At 36.9% G+C, this 21311-nt stretch overlaps 1 protein-coding gene and 1 pseudogene across 1 annotated transcript; one reads left to right on the forward strand and one right to left on the reverse strand.

Moving 5' to 3' along the window:
* Positions 1-12782: 12782 nt before the first annotated feature.
* LOC137733558 (protein ENHANCED DISEASE RESISTANCE 2-like) lies at positions 12783-14132 on the reverse strand (annotated as a pseudogene).
* Positions 13968-20677, forward strand: LOC137735314 (lon protease homolog 1, mitochondrial-like). Its single transcript, XM_068474730.1, has 20 exons — positions 13968-14715; positions 14827-14892; positions 14976-15167; positions 15248-15313; positions 15431-15472; positions 15595-15717; positions 16015-16113; positions 16305-16370; positions 16467-16583; positions 16772-16811; positions 17007-17178; positions 17260-17384; positions 17582-17712; positions 17808-17912; positions 18093-18206; positions 18444-18611; positions 18701-18802; positions 19020-19340; positions 19687-20205; positions 20376-20677. Exons 1-20 carry the CDS (start codon positions 14422-14424, stop codon positions 20550-20552), a joined length of 3039 nt encoding a protein of 1012 aa, XP_068330831.1. The 5' UTR covers positions 13968-14421; the 3' UTR covers positions 20553-20677.
* Positions 20678-21311: the final 634 nt, after the last annotated feature.

Below are 21311 nucleotides of genomic sequence, written 5' to 3' on the forward strand. Positions count from 1 at the left end.
TCCAAAAGGACAACCCCATCACTATACACATTGCTTTTTGCAGTGATTTTTAGCATGCATGCATATTCTGTTGGTAACAATTGAATTATCAGCTTTTGTGTTGTGGAAAACCATGCAAAGAACTTAGGTCTAAACATATCAAATTTAGCTTCTAAAAATCAAATGAGTGTAAAAATAAATCCACATATTTTATGGGGGTATATTAGGTATTAAATTTAGGCTTAAAGAGATATTAATAGTTTAGTTAAAAATCAAATGGGTGCAAAGAATAAATTAGGTGTAGAAATAGGTTAGAAGGGCTTAAATAAAATTTTCCTCTGAAGAATGAGCACGCAAATCTGGACATTCTCTTTACATTCTGACACACAATATAATCCTTCTCAAAAAGGGCAAATTAAGATTAGTTCTATTGGAAAGTATAATTTAAGGGGTTTGCAGCATAACCGGTTAAGAGTATTTACTGACTTGATTCGATTCGCTCAAACAAAGTAATCACGGGCACTGTGATTGAATTTGAGTAATATATACTTATAGAGTTATCCTTGTGATGTTTGCACGTTTTGTGGTGCACAACGAACTAGCTGGGTATTCTGAATCAAGGTCGCTACCATGTGTGCGTACAATATTGGTGCAGATTGAAGAAAGTTGAGAATTGGCAATATGGACAGTAGTTTAACCTCTTATAAGCCTATGCAAGGTCGTCATTCCGATCAATGTGGGACTCATTCTCAATACGTCCCCTCACGTGTGGCAAATTTTGAAGCTTAACACGTGGACAACACAATGGAGTAGCCCAACCTCTTATAAACCCATGCAAGGTCTCTCCTCCCATCAATGTGAGACTCATTCTCAACACGCCCCCTCACATGTGGCGAGAATTTTCAAGCCTAACATGTGGACAACACAACAGAGTGGCGTGGAACGTTTATGGCCGTTTGACTTCACACGTGGGACAACCTGCTTTGATACCAAGAAGAAAGTTGAGGTTCCATCATAAAACCAATTGGCAATATAGGGAGTAGCCTAATCTCTTATAAGCCCATGCAAGATCCATCCACCCATCAATATAGGACTCATTCTCAACACATATTAGTAATAATATTGGGGTTTCTTTTATAAATTTGGTCCTGTGTGCCGACTGACTATGCTGATTGCTGACTAACATACCCTATTTGCATAATGAATGATTACTGTAATGACCAAATTAAACCATATCAAGATCACTCAGCTTTGAGCTATGTAATGCTAAAAAGTTATTACTGGTGACAAAGGTCACTTAAGATAAGATAAATTAGTTCGCACGACCATCTTATCATTTCAAACCTAGATTTTTTAACATGGGATGCAATTTTTCTTTTGGACTGCAATTGGTCCAGAAAGCATCAACATCTCTCTCTCTCTTTCTCTCTCTCTCTGTGCAGTCTCTCAAATTATAATAAGCAAGACACCAAAGTTGTTTAATTGTTTAATGGTATATCCAAGGGCGGAACAAGAAATTTTGTAAAGGGTGCGCTGGCTACTTTTTTGTAGGGTGATACGATGGCCACTAACAAGAATCTTGAAGACAAATAAAAGAAAAATGAGAAAAGTAGGATTATTTTTCCTTCAAATTCTCCTTATCTCCTTTCATTTATTTTTTATTTTTTATCTTTCTTTCTTTACAATGAAGTAAACATAAGATGTCGACGTGACTTACTTGTGACCATTCAAATAGAAGAGACTGAAGGGGAGGAAAGTTTGAAGGAGAGAGAATACTGCTTAAAAATGAGAACATGGAGAGTTTAGGTTAAGAATTAAAAACATGACTGTTTAGTGTTTATTAATTGAGTAACAATTAATATAGGATGCCTACTGGCTACAAATTTTACTGGAGAATGAATTACAGAGTTAAATTTAGGGAGGCTAATATGATATTTGGGGTGAATTAATAGACATATATAGAAGTTAATTACTTTTCAGAAAGGCTACCAGCTGGGCTCTAGTTCATGGAAGTCGTAGTGTAGTTCTGCCACCGGGTATATGAATATATATCTATGCAGAGGGAGATTCGCACACGGCCGACATAAATTTATATGTAGTGATCAAAATCTGTACCACTTACGCTACGAAATGTGTTACGTAAACAATCCGATTATTGTATATAAATGAACCTTTTGTCGAACAAGAAAATAGGTTGTAGTAAAAAGTTAAAAGAGTAAAATGAAAGGATAGGATCATAAAATAATCATGAAAATTAGAATGTTTATGTGTTGTATCAGAGAACCCAATGAGATTCGGAAAAGAGAATTCATTAAACAAAGTAAAAATACTTAACCTAGTGATATTTTGGTGAACGTATTGTTAACACATGCCTTGAATTTGAATCCCTCACAGTTACTAAAAAGAAGATATTATTTATGTCGGCTACTAGATGGTTTATTGTCGATAAAAATAAAATCGATCTGATACTCAAATTTTAAAAATAGAGAAAAGTTGCAGATAGAAAGGGAAAAGTGGAAAGCAGAAAGCTTTATGGCATGTTTGTCTCTGTGACAGGAGTTTCTGTCATTTCCATGATTTCATCTTCCCCGTTCGGGTTAAATTCCATGATTTCAAACCCTACCTGGTTTTGTTTCATCCTTCCGTTTTCCTGTTTTTTCTCTCCTAAATATTTTCACCTTTCAGTCATGATCTGTTAAGGTTTCTTGGATATTTGACTAGACTTGTCCTCATGCTTCCGCTAAAGATGTATTTTTCTTTTCGATAAATTGTACAGGCATACTCTTCGTTATTATAAAAGAATTTGAATTGTTAAATTTTTAACAACTTTCTCAATAGTACAGTTATATTGTTGAGTATTCTGAAAAAAAATGAACGGTAAAGTTTGACATTAAAAAGTTTTCTTCAACCTTCACGGTTTATTTTTCGGACTACTTTATTAGTCCTAGACTATTAAAAGACAAAACCCAAAATTTACTAGATTTTATTTTGTTTAATAATTTTTTCTTCACAATTATAAAATATGCATCAAATTCCAGTTCATTTATAATTCTTGAATTAAGATTTGCAAAGTTGACCAATTCTGATGAATGGCAACAGCACGAAACAGATCAAATGGGGTATTTGAGAGACCCTTCAACTGTAAGAGAAACGCACTGCTATAGAATTATGAATGTATACAATATATGTGTACGAATACTACTTTTGTGAGAGAATAATTAACATTATAATTTGGGACATGCTTTATAGCCATTAAGCAGTAGAAAGAAAAAAACCATACACCGGCGTAGTAAAAAGGAATTAGTTTGTAATTTGAGGAAATTTTCTTCTCATTATATAATGTTTGCCAGTACAAGTTTGTCATGAATAATAGCATTACATGTTGTCTCATACAACATCACGTGGTTCCATGGTTTGAAGAATGAGCACGCAAATCTGGACATTCTTTGTACATACTGGCACACAATATAATATACTTCTCAGAAAGGGCAACTTAAGATTAGTTTTTGGGTTTCTATGTTCTTGAACTGGTGATTAATAAGCAAGGTTCTAAAAAAAGCTCAGTGCTAGTCGGGCGGCGGGTTGGCGCTTAGCGTCTAGGCGGCTAGGCACCCCGGATTTAGGTAATTTTCTTGTATATCTTGTAAATAAGTGTATATTGACACTTATAAAAAATTATACTTGTATGAAACTCATATATAAGATTTAGTCTCTCTATCAAAACTAACATTACCCATACACAACATATTTACTAGTGGAGAGGGTAACTATTTTTATTTTATTTTATTATAATTATAAGTTGGTAGTGGGTAATTAATTGGAGAATGAAAGTGGTTAATTAATAGTGGAAAGTAGTGGACATTGGTGGAAAGTAGTGGACACCGGTCAAAGAGAGAGGATGGGTTATTGAGGCCTTGGAAAACGCGAAAGCCTTTTATCTTTTTTGTTTCCTCTTCCTTGCCTTCGATTGCTCCGCCCATCTTCTTCTTCCTTTGTAAAATTTCCCTACTCCGCCCATCTTCTTTTTCCTTTGTAAAATTTCCCAAGGGGTGTGATGTCCACACACCCCATTTTACTTCTCACATATTTTTTTAATTTTCGGTCATCGGATCGGATGAGTTAAAGAAGATCAACGGACATAAATTATCAAGGAGTGTGTGAGAAGTAAAATGTAGTGTGTGGATAGCACACCCCTTTCCCAAAACCTCAAGCGCATCAAAGAAAATTGCATGCTCGGTCGAAGAAATCCAAACTGTCCAAGTCGATTTCTTGTTTATCCCTGCAATTACAAATCTGTTATTCTAATTCAGCATCACTCCCTCTTCCCTTATGCTCTCTCTCACTCTCTCTCTTCAATATTATGTGAACGCCTCCTCTTTTAGGCGATGTTGTGAAACAACGATATATATATATATTTTTTAACAAAACCGCCTAGTCCGCCGCCTAATACCCTTGCTGATTTGTTGAACACTTTTGGAATAATCGCGGCGGCAGCCTAATGCCCAGGGCCTAGGCGGGCGCCTAGCCCGCTTTTTAGAACATTGTTAATAAGAAAATATAATTTAAGGGGTTTGTAGCATAACCTATTAAAAGTATTTAGGCCATCTCCAATCGACTCGGTCAAAGGGTTATAGGGCTAAAAATAGCTCAAAATGACATAAAAACTGTTTCCAACCGAGGGCTAAGCTAAATGGCTCGTGGGCCCCATCGGGCCAAAAATGATAAAATAGGCCAACCGGCTGGCCAAAAGTAGCCAGCCAGCCCCAGGCCAACCCAATTGTTTGAATGCAATGGCTACCTTATGCCAGCTAGCAACGGCTAGTTGATGCCAAGTTACCGTTGTATTTGAATTTTTTTTTTTTGGGACTTTTTTTTTTTTTTTTTTGTAATTTTTTTCCTATAAATACCTAAGTCATTCCTACACCATTTCTCACATAATTTTCACCATTCCATACTATCTTACCTCATTTAAAATTAAACAATATTAAACAACACAATCTCCACCCTAGTACTACTTGGGAGAGTTATTCAAACTTAAACAACATTTAACAACATAAAATTTAAACACCTACTCCATGGTTCTTTTGGCCTAAAGATGTGCAACAAGATCCTGTTGTAGGTGCTTATTTTTGGCACAGAACGTATCATCCTATAGTGCCTCATGTACTCATTTAAAGAGATATTACTAGTTCTTGGATCCAAAGGTAAATTAGGCCCCTCATCTATTTTCGCACGAGCCCTTTTGACCTATTTGGATCATCTTGGTCGTCATAAGACTCTCCATCAATATAGCCATCTCGCTCATCCTCCACAATCATGTTGTGTAATATGATGCACAACATCATGATGGAGTTCAATTTATCTCAACTCCACCCTTTTGCCGGTTCCTTAATGATCTTCCACTATGCTTGTAGAATATTGAAGGCTTTCTCAACATCTTTTCGGTATGCCTCTTGGTGTAAGGTAAACTATCTTTGGGTGTCATCTATATGGTTTGCAATTGCTTGGACAATGAAAGGATGTCAGATCCATGTGTCAAACGAGGCAACCGCCTCTAACATAATAGTTGGCCTTCTCGATCTTTTGCTAAATCTTCCTTGCCATCCGGTGGGATAGTTCTTCCACTGCTAATGCATGCAATCTAATGGCCCTATCATACTCAGAAAGCCACGGTCCTTAGCTTTGTGAAGGAGTCGATCTAGATCTGCTTGATTTGGTTCACGGAGGTACTCCTCTTTGTAAATCTGAACAACTATGTGACAGAATTCAGCAAGATTATCAAGGCATGTAGACTCAGACATACCATATGTATCATCCATTGCATCAGTTGGGGAGGCATAGGCAGGCATTTGGAGTGCAATAGTAACCTTTTGATGAGGTGAGAAACCAGGGCGACCTGCTCTATCCATCTTCTGTCGAAAGTATGGATTGACATGTCGGACATCATGAAGTAAACGCTCGAAGACATGACGCCTCATCCGGAAGCGACGTCTGAAATCCTGTACACCGAGTTGGAGCTGAAGTAGTTGTTCATCAGAATCTCATGCACTATATCTCTATTTCGTGGTTTGTAAGAGTGACCAGCAACAGAGCCACCCTATTGAGGTTGTTCTTCAGTTGCCTCACACGCCATGATCCTAGCCATAGCTGCCATATATGTTGTGTTGCATCATGCTTCATCTTCTTCATCAGACTTCTCATCTTCTTGTCTCATATGCACCCATTTATCTTCTAATTTGGAATTGGATGAAGACCCCCAGTTGGAATGCGAAGAGGATCCAAAGTTGGAATTCATTGCAAACTTGAATTGAAAGAGATATTGGAGAGGGCAAAGATGAAGGTGTGTGAATTATACCCTAATATCCAAACTATTTATTAACATTGGAAGCTGAAGATAAGAAGTGCCACATATATAAGAATCCTATCTAAACTTTGCACAACCAATTACATCTCAACACGTGGTACTTGAAAATCCTATCCGAAAAATTATTGAGATTACTGACTCAAAAACGTAAAAATAAAACACTATACTAGACTCAAAGAATGCAAAACTAAACTTTAAAACACTCAAACAAACTAAAAGACTCAAAACAGCACAAACACACTCAAATCTGCCTAAAAACCACTTTCTGGGCAGTTTTGAGTATAAACACAAATTTGGACGAAATTAAGTTGTAACTTGACTCAAGACTCTTAAAAACACAAACTAAATTGATTTCTAACTAATTTGACATTAAAGTAAAGGGGGATTTAGGTTTATACGAAATTAAATTAAATGAACAAATTGCAATTAAAACAGAATGTAAATATGAAATTGATGAAATGGAATGAATGGATGATAGAATAGCTAAGGGGTTCATCTCCATATATGTTACACTTGCATAATAAAACGATTTCCAATTGCATTTCAACAAACCATTAATTCTCAATGCTCCAAGTTAATTAGATCCGCTTAAATTAACTTTCAAATCTTCCTAACGTTATTGAATTGGATGATTGCATACGACAACCCAAAACATTCCCCACAAGTCCCCTACATGATTGCATAATAGAGATACAAGCAAGAATCATTACGCTCTATGAAAATTATAAGTGTTGACGAGGCATTCGTTACTATGGAATACGCATGAAACTTATGCCAAAAATTCGTTTAACGCGATTGTTTATAAGCAACCTCCACTACTTGTGAATATAAGTTCGTAACTATTAGGTGAAACTCACTTATATTCTAGCGTTATATTCATGCATGAAAATTAAGTGTGCACTCTCAATAAACATACATAAATAGGTTATCAATCAAACAGTTAAACGAATTGAATCCACAACTTATGAAACGCAATTAGAAGTAATCAAATCAAAATGCAAGCATAAACATATATTTCGAATCCCCCCCTAGCCAAGGGGGGGTTTAGTTCCTCATACATACAAAACAAAGAGAATTGAAATTAAACATTGAATTCAAAGGAAAAGAAACACCTAAACATTCCAACAACTCAAACTTGAATTGTATGAACGTTTAGGCCCGCTTCTCTTCCTCTTTGTTGTAGCACAAGGTCTAAGGTGAGTTTGGGGATTATGGATGATGTAGAATGATAGGTTTTGTGGGATGGTGAAGGAAGTGATGGTGTTTGGATTGATAGGGAACTCACGGCACGAGGGGATGATTTCTGGTGGTGTTTTGATGATTTTCTGAATATGGAAGAATGAGAATGAATGAATGTTGTGTGAAGTGTGTATGGTTTTTATAGGGAGATGAATGGATGGGAGAGGGAACATGACAGCTAGGTTTGGATGGGAGAGGGAACATGACAGCTAGGTTAAGTGAATGCATGTGCAAAACAGCTAGGATGAATGCATGTGGATGTTTGGTGGCTGAAATGAATGTGAAAACATGTGCTTTTATGGTTGAATGATTAAAGGGTGCATGTGGGTGAATGTGTTGCTGATTTGTGGTGCACTGATGAAGGAATAATCTGGAAATGCAAGGTGAAATGAAGTGGAATAACAATGGCATGTGCAATGACAGCTAGGTTGAATTAATTAAAGGGATTGCATGTGCAAGGTTTTGTAGGATGATATGTTGGCCACTAACAAGAATCTTGACCACAAATCAAATAAAAATGAGGAGAACATATGGAGAGTTTAGGGTTAGGACTTAACATGAGTGTTTACTAAGGGATTGTGTTTATTAATTGAATGAAAAATTAATCTAGGATGCATAATGGCTATATGATATTTAGGGTGAATAAATATAATAGAAGTCTTTTTTTTTTTCTTTCAAAAAGGCTACTTGAGATATAGTCCATGGTAGCTGTGGTGTAGTAGGAATGACAACGATTTGATTTGGAAACATAAATGTTAAATCCATCTGTATACCACAAAAAATAACCATATTTATAACCTCAAATTAACCATCGAAGATTATTCATAATCATACCCACTGGGTAGTGGATTCTCCATCGGTTAGTGGTTTTATCCATATACGTCAATACCAAAAATATATTCGTTCAATTGAAGCATTATAATATAATATATACTAATTTCATCATTGTAATATAATAGATACATTGATGATGTTGGCTTATGTTTGATCTCTCCCATAAGCACCATTGGATTCTTATTGGTTTGATTCAAAACTATTTAACTTTCTCACAAAATGCAACTTTTGTAATTCTCAAGGTAATGGGTTCGGTGAATATACTTACATATTATACAATACTATATTTATTATATATAAATTATATTTATATATAATATGTATTATTTGGATCGGCTTCGGTGACGATACGAATCGAGGACCCCATAACCAAATCTGAAACAATAACCGAATAATATTTCCAGTTTTTCCCCATATCCGAAATATAACCGCATTTTCATCTCCAAATCCGTTTCATTCGAGCAGTTATCCATAGTTTCGGGTTTAACGGTTTGAATTGCCATCTCTATGGTGTAGTTACGCCATTACGTATATGAGTATATCTACGTAGAGGGAGATCTGAAGAGGATCTTGACCGGATTACAAGGAATTCATTTTGGTTTTGCCCTAAATAAGGCCGCCAAATAGTCATGGCCGACCTAAATTTATATGTAATGATCAAAATCTCTACCACTTAGTCTTGTGTTGACCTTAAGATCTTCTAGCAGTGTTAAATCACATTACTAACATATATATTAGTTATGTCTTTTCTCTGTTAAATATATAATAGTTATGTTTGGTACTAGATAGTTGTTGTCATCAATTGAAAAAAAAATCGATCTGATACTTAAATTATAAAAATAGAGAAAAGTTGCAAATAGAAAGGGAATTGTGGAAAGCAGAAACCTTTATGGCATGTGTACAGTGTGCGACGGGAGTTTTTGTCATTTCCATGATTTCAAACCCTACCTGGTTTTGTTTGATCCTTCTGTTTTCCTGTTTTTTTATCTCCTAAATGTTTTGACCTTTCAGTCGTGAGCTGTTCAGGTTTCATTGATATATATTTGACTAGACTTGTCCTCATGCGCAAGTGCCAAACCAAGATGGACAAAAGTCCACAGAAAAAACCGTTTAGAGTTTAGTTTTAGGGTTTTAGAGCTTAGAGAATTACCTAAAAATCAAACCAAACAGAGAGAATTTATTTTCTTAGAGTTTATGAATAACTGAGATTGAATAAAAAAATTTAAACAATTATAAAAAACTAAATTTAACCGTTAAAATACCTGTATTACTGACGCCACACCAAATAATTTAGTTCTAGTTATAGGGTGAGATACCCTTATATTACCAGTGACGCGATGCGCCACATGTTAAACATCTATTGAATTGTTAGTGCAATTTTTTAACATGTGGTATATACTCATTGGACTGATGACACTACTAGTACTGTGTATTCGTTGGAAGAAAGAATTTCTCCTAAAAAAAGGCATTAATTAGCTGTGCAATGGTAAAAACAAAATGAAAATGAAATTACCAACAGCTTGTGCTGGAACTGCAGGCCTGCCTGCCTTTTTCTTCTTTCGTATTGAACATGACACATTGTCACGGGAGCTTACACCTATACAGCATGGCCCTTCCTTTCCTCTTGCCGACACAAAATAATGCAAACAATGCAGTTATGCAATATGCATGGACTTATCTGTGATTGAATTTCATCATGTGTTTTTGCTTCAAATATGATGAAGTTGTGCAAAAGGGTTGCAGCTTGGGTGGTTACGATTTTACCCCTGCAACCAAAGATCGCGGGTTCAATTCCACCTCCCTCAGGATCGCTTGGATAAAGACATTAACAGTGGATCAAACTCTAACCAATCGGCCATATACAAAAGAATAAGAACAGAAGAATAAGGCATAGTCATTAGGCAATTTTCAATTTGCTGCTCCACGTTGGACTAGGCAAATGAATAGACAAATACCTAGTCAAGTTTGATGTAGCTATTCTGCGTAGTCGGAAAAATTATAGGCAAATCGGATTCCACTGATGTTTTAGTCCAAACAAATCGTAAACAAAAACTATTAAAAAAAAAAAGTCTTACCTATTTTTTTTCCTGAGAAAACGGGGCAAAGTCTTACCTGTTTGCCTCATCTCTGAAAGCATTTCCACTTTTTTGGTGAATTTGGTCCGAGTGGACTTGTGGAAGTTACTATTTAAATTATTTTGGCTTTTCTTTCAATACTTTTCACCCATTGTAAAGAGTAACTGCTATGACATTTATTATTCACTAATTATTTAACGGATGAGATTAATTTAGAATAGCTAGGTTATTATCGTTATGCTACTCTCCATCCATCGCGAAAAGTAACTTCCATGGATCAAGACTTGGGTCTGGAATCGGCATGGCTATTGCCAGGACTCCATGAGCCATGGCTTGAAGAAACGGGTGGAGGTGAATGTTGAATTGGATTTGGGATCTAGCCATGGCAAAGAACTATGGGTGAACTTGCTCTTTAGTCTTAGAGGGACAAGTTTTCATAAAAGATTACTAGTATATGGGGCACACACAAAGTGTGTAAGAAATTTTTTTATTTTTGTTTTTGAAATAGAAGGAGAGAGGAAGAGAGTGATAGAGAATGTGGGAGTGGGAAGTCGTTTTAGTTTTATTTTTTTTATTTTTTATAATTAGAGATATGTTAGGATGACATGTAGGTGAGGTTTTGAAGAAAAAAAAAAACAGCAAAATTTGGTTGTGTGAAATTACATTTCTACCTTATATTTCTTATTCATGTTCTGTTTTAATTAGAGGATTAAACATGTAATTTCATACAATTTTAGTTGACAATGAATGTTTTATTAATTGGCAGAGATAATGAAAATTGGCTTTATTATAAACGGTATGTGCTGTTGCATATTGGTGAACCTCACCCGTTAACAAACTCAAAAGCCCAAGAAATGAAACCGCCATTTCAATCCTTTAAATCACTCAATGAGCCATTCATAAAAAATTAATATCAAACTCACCATCCACAGGCAAGTGATTATGTATCACAATGACGGAAATGAGTATTACCCTTGAAATCACGGCATGGGTTCGGGAAAAAAAAAAAGAAAAAAGAAAAATCTCACCATCCACAGAAGTTGACTTCTGACTTACGAAACCCACGTTTCCAATTCCTATATTAGGTTGATGCATTAATAGGGATCCAAGTTCATGCAAAGTGGGGTCGTGAAAGAACACTGAACCCAAGTCTATCAAGCCCTTATATCTCAACCCATACACTTTGTCCAAGATCCAGTTGCCACAGACTTCCATACACGGTTGTTGATTGACTGAAAATATATATCGACCACAAATGAAAATCTCTAGTATTTTCCAACATAGTATTACCCACTGAGTGGTAACTATCTTCTTCTACCTCATTTCGGAACCCAGAAATTTAAGCTGGACTTCCCAATAGAGAAGACACTGCACGGCAGCATCCAAAAGCGAGACAGGATTCCCTCTGCCTGGCGGCATATACAAAATCATTCACCTATTTACTACATACAATTTCACAAATTTACAATAGCATCGAGGAAACGATGTACACAACATTGTGACGTGGCCCTCGTTCAGTCTTTCCATCCGATAGATGATCATGAATAGACAATTCTTATATGTAGTGGTTGGAGTCCCTAAATAGCTACATCAAACTTGACTAGGTATTTGTCTATTCATTTGCCTAGTCCAATAGCTTGATCTCGTCGTAGGGTACTTAGGCAGTCTACCTTAAGGGTTAGATGCAGCCATAAAATAAAATGAAAAGCTACTACGCTATTGAACCGTTGGTCTGTTTTTGGTCATGTCTCGAAAGTGAGGCATAATAGTGAAACATGTACTTTCTGACATCATGCGTCGATCCCAGGAGGCATAGTACTGTAAACCCTATATATTTGTCCATCTAACAAGAAATAAGCAATTGAATTCTCAGCTGTTAAATCATCCCTACAGAAACTATCTACTGTTAAAATCTTCCCCAAAGCCAAATCTTCCTTCATGTATCTACACAGTTCGTCTCTTCTAACTATAATATGATGAACGAAATCTATGGAAGCTACAACCAACTCCACTATAAAGATAGCAGGTGCTTTCAGCAAACAAAACGAGTACCAGTTCATGGTTCGATACTTATGTGTTACATAGTGCAGTGAGGGTACGGTATTTTGGAAAAAAGAGTCAAAGTGGAAGAAAAAAAATGGCTTTCCATCTTTATTTTACTTTCAATTGCATGTCAGATTACTAAGGTACACATTTTATTTTAGTAAACTGTAAACTGGAAAACAAAAATCATGTTGAACCAATAGCTCTGACAAAGGTGGAAATACTAATTAACGAATGTTGACACAACCTTAAACCTCCAAATGAACAGAAGAGTCACGTTTCAAACGATTTAGTCGAACATTCCCTAGAATGCACTCAGGCAACTCTGCTTGCTCCTTTGCCTCTATCAAAATTTCAAGGTCAACCACTATGCTCGTGACGTATCTGAGAACAAGTCCAATGATACTCGCCTCGGTTGATGATCCAATATCTACATCAATCTCTAGGAAATTGTCTTGCCTGAGATATTTGCAGGATACAGCTTTCCCCAGTAACCAAGCTTTTGTTCCAACAGTGCGCTTGACCATCCAATATCCTTGAGCAATACTTGGAATTATCTTTAAACTCCCATCCACAAACTTAGGAAACAAAGAATTTGGATTCGGAGGTCTGTCAGCGGCATAGTAAAATACCAAACTATAATTTGGTTTAGATGGAACCTAGAGATTAAGGACTAGTACAAATGGAGCTTCATTCCGGCTTCTGACTCGACAAGGCACCTTGGATGCAGTGCGAATCTATCTATGCTTTTATTAAGTTTGAACCAATCTACAGCTATGAGCTTGCGAAAGGAATCTCCTCCCATTACCTTAGAATTGTCCTCCAGGTAGTTCTTCCTCTGATCATAATCCCTTACCACTTGGAGAGATGTCCAACAGTTTGTGACAGCCTCATCTTTCCCTTTGGTCAAGGAACCATGGAACTAGCTTGGATCAATATATAATGATTGCAGCGTCTTTGGAATCCAATTTTTTATTAGCATCTGCAGCTTGAGCTCGATTCAAAGCTAAGCTAGCGATGGCCCACGCAACATTCCTCAGTCTCACTTTTGCTTCATCATTGTCAAGTTCATCACTGTCACTCTCTTCATCAGAAGATGAAGAGCCTGCAGAAGTTGCATCAAAAAGTTCATCGTGCGCCCCCTCCGCCTCATATTCAGCATTGGAAACGGAAGCTTCAGCTGACTTCAATTGGATAACTGAAGCAGAAGATTTGAACATTTGTGCAGGATTTGATCCAATATAATCCTTCAGACCTGCCAATTGGCACAACAATGCATAAGGTACACTCTTCGAACTTTGAGAAGTGATTTTTCTCCCATTTCCACCAGCCCACAGAACGCATCTCCACCGTTTGCGTCCCAAGACATCGTGGAGTATTTAAACCCATTGATGTTTTCAGATCTCTAATCTCCCAACTAGATGGATTTATATTTGTATGATGATATCCAGACTTCAGAGGCTTTTTCTTATGGACAGCTGGAAATTGCAAGATGGTGTACGTTCCATCTTGTCAAACATCCCTCCTCCTCCAACTTCACTTCTGGAGCTGGAGCTGTGCCGCTCACTCCCTACCTTATTAAACGGTGATCCGTCCATCTGCAAAAGCTAAATTTTCTCGTTCAGGCATTTGCAGCTAAATAATCGTAAATGGCAAAATTAAGTAGCAAAATTGAAGAAAATAAAAGCTAAATTTTCTGAGCAACCAAACACAAATACAAAGTAGCATCGATCAACAGACTCTAAAATAAACGAGATAATCCTAATTTGTAGGCAATCCAAACTGATTCCTAAGAATAGGAGTTCCACTACTTATTTGCAGATAATTTAACTTCAATAATTAATAAAATTATTTCCTAAAAGATGTTCCGATCGCTGCACCAATCAAATGCTGAAGCTTTTGTCCTCTTCCTCGTCATGCCTTCACGGCCGAGTCCACGGCCTCCGCCCCGTGCCGGCCTCCGAGCTGGCGTCGCCGGTTCTCCGAGTTCTCGGCTCGCTAGCCGGATTGACTCGGCAGAACTTCCCTGCCTCGGCTCGCCGAGCTTTTTTTTGTTCGAACTCCGGCAACGTGTCTGACCAAGTGAGGGAAGTTGAGTTCAAGGCGGCAGGGAACGAGGCCGACGCCAAGTCCTCCTCCGGCATTGTGTCCACGAATCCCCGGCCCAAAGATTATCTTACGGTTTGTGGGCTCTGAGACTTTCGTTTTACTTCTTCTGTTTGGATTCCGAGAAAATGTTGTAGTGTGTGAGAAAATGTTCGAACTTGTTTTTCTTATCAATTTGTGAGGCAGGTTATAGCTTTGCCATTGCCGCATAGACCGCTGTTTCCGGGGTTTAACATGCCAATTTATGTGAAGGTACATGAAATTATTGATTAACATGCAAATCGAATTTCATTTCGGTTCACACTTTTGTAAACAACTTGTTGTTTTTAATGTAGGATCCCAAATTGTTAGCAGCATTACAAGAAAGCCAAAGGCGGCGAGCTCCATATGCCGGCGCTTTCCTTCTGAAGGTTGAGCTGGGGACTGATCCCAGTTTGGTATCAGGTTCCGAGACAGATACAAACATACATGAATTGAAAGGGAAGGAGTTGTTTAATCGACTACATGAAGTCGGGACGCTTGCACAGGTATCCGATGCACATATATTCATGGATTAGACTTCCTTTTGATTTTTGATGTTGTAGTTGCTTGTATCTTTGTACATCAGATTTCAAGCATCCAAGGAGACCAAGTAGTCCTTATTGGCCACAGCCGGCTTCGAATTACAGAGATGGTGAGTGGATGCCTCAAAAGTTTTGTAGAATCACACATAATACAAAGTAGTATTGTATTTTATTTTATTTTTGAGGTAAATATTGTTAAACTGAAGAATGTTATGGTTTCCCTGCAGGTTGATGAAGAACCCCTGACTGTAAAAGTTGACCATCTGAAGGCATGTTTACTTTATTTAATCACGTATCAGATATTAATTGTAGGAGGTTGCACATGTATGATGGATTTTGTTTCGTTTTTCCTTCTTTCTTTTTTCTGACCGGGATATACTTTATATTTCAGGATAAACCATATAACAAGGATAATCACGTCATAGATGCAACATCGTTTGAGCTTACATCACGTTTTATAGATCGTGTCAAGACTTGTTCGAATTGGTTAGATCATGTTAAGACATACACTCAGGTTTGTTCCGTTCATTTTTATAATGTTTGGATTTCTTGAAGGTTTTCCTTCTTGTGCGCTTATTTGGTTCGTTACCATTTTTTTTTTCCTGCAACTTCTGCAGAATTTGTTGTACCTTCTTCTTGGTTTTCCCCTTATTCATAAATGAGTTGATGAAGTAATTAATATGTCGTTTTTAGGGAAATGATTGACTTAGTGAGAAAAAGTGGTTTACATAAACATCTTTGTGTGTTGATGTCTTACAATCATTTGGATTTAGAATTTGTTCATGTTAATTTTTTTATTGGAATTTTTCAGGATATACGTGATCTTAATATTCCAAGGTTCGCAGATTTTGGAGCTGCAATATCTGGTGCAAACAAATTGCAAGGTCAAGAAGTGCTTGAAGAGCTAGATGTGAGTATCACTTAATTTAAAAAGGGTATGGTGGATAGTAATTAGAGAGCTCATTCTTTACGTTGCTTATTTTTAAAAATAATTTGTTTCAACGATCAAGTGTTGTGGAAAATGTAAATCTTCATGTCCAGCCTTTTTGTGCAAGTTGCTTATATTCCGAAAGGCTATATAACACTTCTGTTATTGCTCAGGTGCATAAACGTTTAAAGCTCACCTTAGAACTGGTGAAGAAAGACATAGAAAACAGCAAGATTCAGGTATGGAAGCTGATTTTCCATTTCTTGTTTTACGAATTCTAGTCTCCGTCATAGTTTGATTGGCTTTTGAACTTTCATTTATGGGGTTATTCTTAGGAGTCTATTGAAGAAGCAATTGAAGAGAACAACTCGTTGGATGAGCATCTTAAAGCCATCAAAAAAGCAATCAAAGAGAATAACTTGTTGAGTGAACAGCTTAAAGACATCAAAAGGGTATTTTTCTCCACCATTATGAGATATTTTTCTCCACCATTTTTGTAAGTTTTTCGTGCACTTTCAGTACGGATTCTCCGCTGACTATAAGTTAATGGATAAGTTTTCACTTTGTGGTGGATCTTGTATCAGTTTCTTTATCCCAACCCTGGGCCTTTATGTAATTTATTTTGCTTGATATAATGCAGGAACTGGGTTTAGAGACAGATGATAAAACAACGCTTACCGGTTGATTTCTTATCTTTTATTTTCAACTTTTCAATCTGTACACATCATGACTACGATCTGTGCATTTTCTGCTCATTAATTCTTATCTGAGTATGACGCTAAGCATTTCTGTGGAAACTTAAGGTATTCTAAGTACTGATTTTTCGTGTAAGCAAAGGTAATTGTTGCATCACTTTTCTGATCTTTTGATTGCAGATAAGTTTAGGGAGATGCTTGAACCAAACAGGGAAAACTGCCCACCTCATGTTTTGCAAGTTATAGAGGAAGAACTTACAAAACTGCACCAGTTGGAGGCCGGTTCAAGTGCATTTAATTTGGCACGTAATTACCTAGATTGGTTGACTTCAATTCCCTGGGGAAAATACAGGTTTTGCACTACTTAAAAACCTTATTGGGGCAATATTTGGGATTCAAATATATTGAACACCTATGTCTATTCCTAGTGCAGTGATGAAAACTTTGATGTTCTTCGGGCGCAAAAAATTCTTGATGAAGATCATTATGGACTAACTGATGTAAAGGAAAGGATTTTAGAATTTATTGCCGTTGGAAAACTCAGAGGAACCTCTCAAGGTTAGTATAGTTTTCAAGTTTTGTAATTGTCTATCTTGATTTGTTGGCATTGCCACACATCATGGAGTTCCCCTGTTTCTCAGACACTGATCTTGGCTCTTATTTTACATATATTATTCTATGGTTTTAACCAATGCTGCAAACTGTATTAGTTATTATTACATGAGGATTACTGATATTTTGCGTATATATCACAGGAAAAATCATCTGTCTCTCTGGCCCACCTGGAGTGGGCAAAACCAGCATTGGTCGTTCAATTGCACGTGCCCTGAACCGCAACTTCTTTCGGTTTTCTGTGGGAGGGTTATCTGATGTTGCTGAAATTAAGGTATTTGGGAAGAGCTCCTCAGTGTGAAGTATTGATAAAGAGATGTGCATCATGCAACTAATCTTATGACATTAAAATTTGACATGTACATCCAGGGGCATCGTCGAACCTACGTTGGTGGTATGCCAGGGAAGATGGTACAATGCCTTAAAAATGTGGGAACAGCTAACCCTTTAGTTTTGATAGATGAGATTGACAAGGTAATAAATGATTGGTCAGCTTGCTTCATATTGTATTTTAGACAAATCCTATTTCTAGGTCTCTTTCCCTTGTAGTAGTGAGTAGTTATTTAAATTTCTTATTTACATAGATTATTATTAATTCTGAGTTTCATACTACTTTTAAGTTTTAATCTTCAAATTTGCGTTGTTTTGTTTCAGTTGGGAAGGGACCATGTTGGTGATCCGGCAAGTGCTTTGTTGGAGCTTCTTGATCCTGAGCAAAATGCTAATTTTCTAGATCATTATCTTGACGTTCCAATCGACCTATCAAAGGTTAGTACAGATATTTTTACTTCATTAAGAGAAAAATACCAATTTCCAGTAATAAAATTACCGATTTCAAGCATTTGGTGTCTGTGTTTCGATTGTTAAAATTGGTATAAGCTTAACCTCACAGTCTGTAGGATGGTTTAGTTTTCCAATTCTTTTACTGTCTCCACTCAGTGCTAGATGAGTTTATGCATTATGTTTGGTACTTGGGAAATCATATTTTTGAAGTTTTTGCTGTAGGTTCTGTTTGTATGTACAGCCAATGTTGTAGAGATGATACCAAATCCTCTCTTGGATAGAATGGAGGTCATTTACGTAACTGGATATATCACTGATGAGAAAATGCAAATTGCTAGAGACTATTTGGAGAAGACCACACGTGACGCATGTGGCATTCAACCCGAACAGGTACTTGTATCGGTCTTTATATGTGTAACGATGTGTTTGTATATTGTATCTGAATCATCGTTTATGTATGTCAAAATTATTATGCTCAGGTTGAAGTGACAGATACAGCTCTTCTTGCCCTTATTGAAAATTATTGCCGAGAAGCAGGTGTTAGGAACCTTGAAAAGCATATAGAAAAGATCTACCGCAAGGTTTGTAAAATATCTATATCTTGATCATCATTGCAAACTTGCATCTTATCATATGATGAACCATGAATATCTACGTGTTTGAAATGTTTCCCCATAGTTCTCTTAGGTTCATGGAGCTTATTCTGAAGAGCAAATTTATGACGTTGTTGAGCAATCATATAATTCCCTGCCCAATGGTATACTTTAACCTCTTTAACCTATCTTTATAATGTGGCAGATAGCTCTCCAACTTGTCAGACAAGCAGCATCAGATGAACCAGTAGTTTCTGGTCAGATACAATCTCCCCCAGATGGGCCTGCAGGTGTTGATGTCCAGCTTGCGGATACTGATGAAACCCAAGCAGAAGCTGTTGATAAGTTAGATCAAAGCGTGGTTGCAAGTAAGAACCAGATTGCAGCTGAGATGGTAGAGGGTAACGGTCATGAGTATAGTCCTCAAACCTCTGGAGAAGGAGTCGCGATTCAGACGGATCTACCAGGTGAACCTGCACTTGCAGAAGTTCAGGTTGCAGATACTGATGAACCTGTGGATTCAAAGGTATGTAACAAGTTATAAATTCTGGGTAATGACTTGCCCTGCACCAGAAATGTTTTGAATGCAGTTGAATATGATTCCTGTTTGTTCCCTGATATAAACTTATTGTGCAGTTAGGTATTTATTCAGGGCTAGTTAAGTTAACAATCTCTGTGACGAAGCTGAGAGAGTTTGGAAAAGAATTTTATGATTTAATTTAAAGAATAAATACGTAGAGACACTCGATGATGTGCAAGTTCCAAGTAATATCAAATCATATTAAACTGCCTTTTTGGGCTCATCTTTTTCCTCTCGAGATACTTTCAGTTCAACGTTTTCATGTCATCTATAATTATAGCTGTCTTTACAGGATACAAAAGAACCTGAGAGAATTCAGGAAGGTGAAACAACAAAAACAGTTGAGAAAGTTCTGGTTGACTCATCGAACTTGGATCATTTTGTTGGAAAACCTGTCTTCCATGCTGAACGAATCTATGATCAGACCCCGGTTGGAGTTGTTATGGGGCTTGCTTGGACTGCCATGGGTGGTTGTACGTTGTATATAGAGACCACTCAGATTGAGGAAGCAGAGGGGAAGGGATCCCTTCATGTCACTGGTCAACTTGGAGGTGTTATGAAAGAAAGTACCCAAATTGCACATACTGTTGCCAGAGCTATATTGCTCGACAAAGAGCCTGATAGCACTTTCTTTTCGAATTCCAAGCTTCATCTCCATGTTCCTGCAGGGGCCACGCCAAAGGATGGTCCTAGTGCTGGTTGCACCATGATCACGTCCATGCTCTCCGTTGCCATGAAGAAACCTATCAGGAGGGATTTGGCAATGACAGGAGAAGTAACGCTAACTGGGAGGATCCTCCCAATTGGCGGGGTATGTAAATCGACTCTTTCTTATGATTCAAGTTACGGGATTTTCTTCTATTTTTTGTATGCTTCAGGGTGGCTTACCCTTGGTTTCCTCATGAAGAATTTTCAAGCAACATGCTTGTGTTTTTTTTCAGTGGTTTGTGTTATTGAATTTCGTTTTCGTAAACACTTTAGGTTAAGGAGAAAACGATAGCAGCAAGGAGGAGCGAAGTGAAGACAATCATACTTCCTGCATCAAACAGGAGGGATTTCGACAAGCTTGCCCCTAATATAAAAGGAGGTCTTGATGTTCACTTTGTAGATCACTACAGCCAGATATTCAATTTGGCTTTCAGTGATGACCCGAATTAGGAAAAAAAACTAGTCTCTCACCACACGCGAAAGTGTGTGGCAATTTACTCTTTTGTATTTTATTTTATTATGTAAAAAACTAAATTTACATGTGTAAGAGAAGAAAATGAAAATAAAAACAGATATGCCAGTCACTTCTCCCTCCTGTAGCTTCGTTTTGTCTTTTTACAGTTTTTTTTTCTTTTTAATTAAACTGTATTATTTAAAAAAATTAAAAAATAGAGTGGTACTTTAGGCATTTTGATAGCTTCATGATTTTTCCTTCTCACTTTATAATTTTTGCTTATAGTTTTTATGCTTTTTATTTAAAAAAATAAAGAGAGGGATATATTTGGTTTATATATATAGATAAGCCGTTCTTCCTCATAAATTTTCAGTGTAGAACTTCAATTTATTGCACATTACAGAGTTTCACAATGATTAGATTGAAATCATTTACCTCGAGTTTTCGACGTAGATTCAAAACTAATACATGCATTTGGAATATCCTAAAAAGGTTTTTTTTCTTCACACGACAAGGTTTCCAATTTCCAATCCAAATAATTTCTAAATAACATTTTCTCTCCAATTCCGGAATATTTGGAGTTTTGTTCAACTCTTGTTTTCTCACGGTCCCATGATGCTAAGATCCCACCAATTAAGGTAACTAGTTTGCATAATTTGAGTAAGAGATTGTGTTGTGAGACATCAACCTAAGACCGTGAGAGCGTGAGAGAGAGAGAGAGTGACAACGACATGACATGAACAAGGCCTTGAATG

This window comes from Pyrus communis, chromosome 5, assembly GCF_963583255.1.
Source record: "Pyrus communis chromosome 5, drPyrComm1.1, whole genome shotgun sequence".
NCBI lineage: Eukaryota > Viridiplantae > Streptophyta > Magnoliopsida > Rosales > Rosaceae > Pyrus > Pyrus communis.

Excerpts from the sequence above, each read along its gene's own strand:
- LOC137735314 (XM_068474730.1), top strand. The coding sequence starts at position 14,422 with ATGCTGAAGCTTTTGTCCTCTTCCTCGTCATGCCTTCACGGCCGAGTC. Across the intron at positions 16,584-16,771 it reads AGCTTAAAGACATCAAAAGG|GAACTGGGTTTAGAGACAGA; the intron begins GTATTTTTCTCC and ends GATATAATGCAG. Across the intron at positions 20,206-20,375 it reads GGATCCTCCCAATTGGCGGG|GTTAAGGAGAAAACGATAGC; the intron begins GTATGTAAATCG and ends TAAACACTTTAG.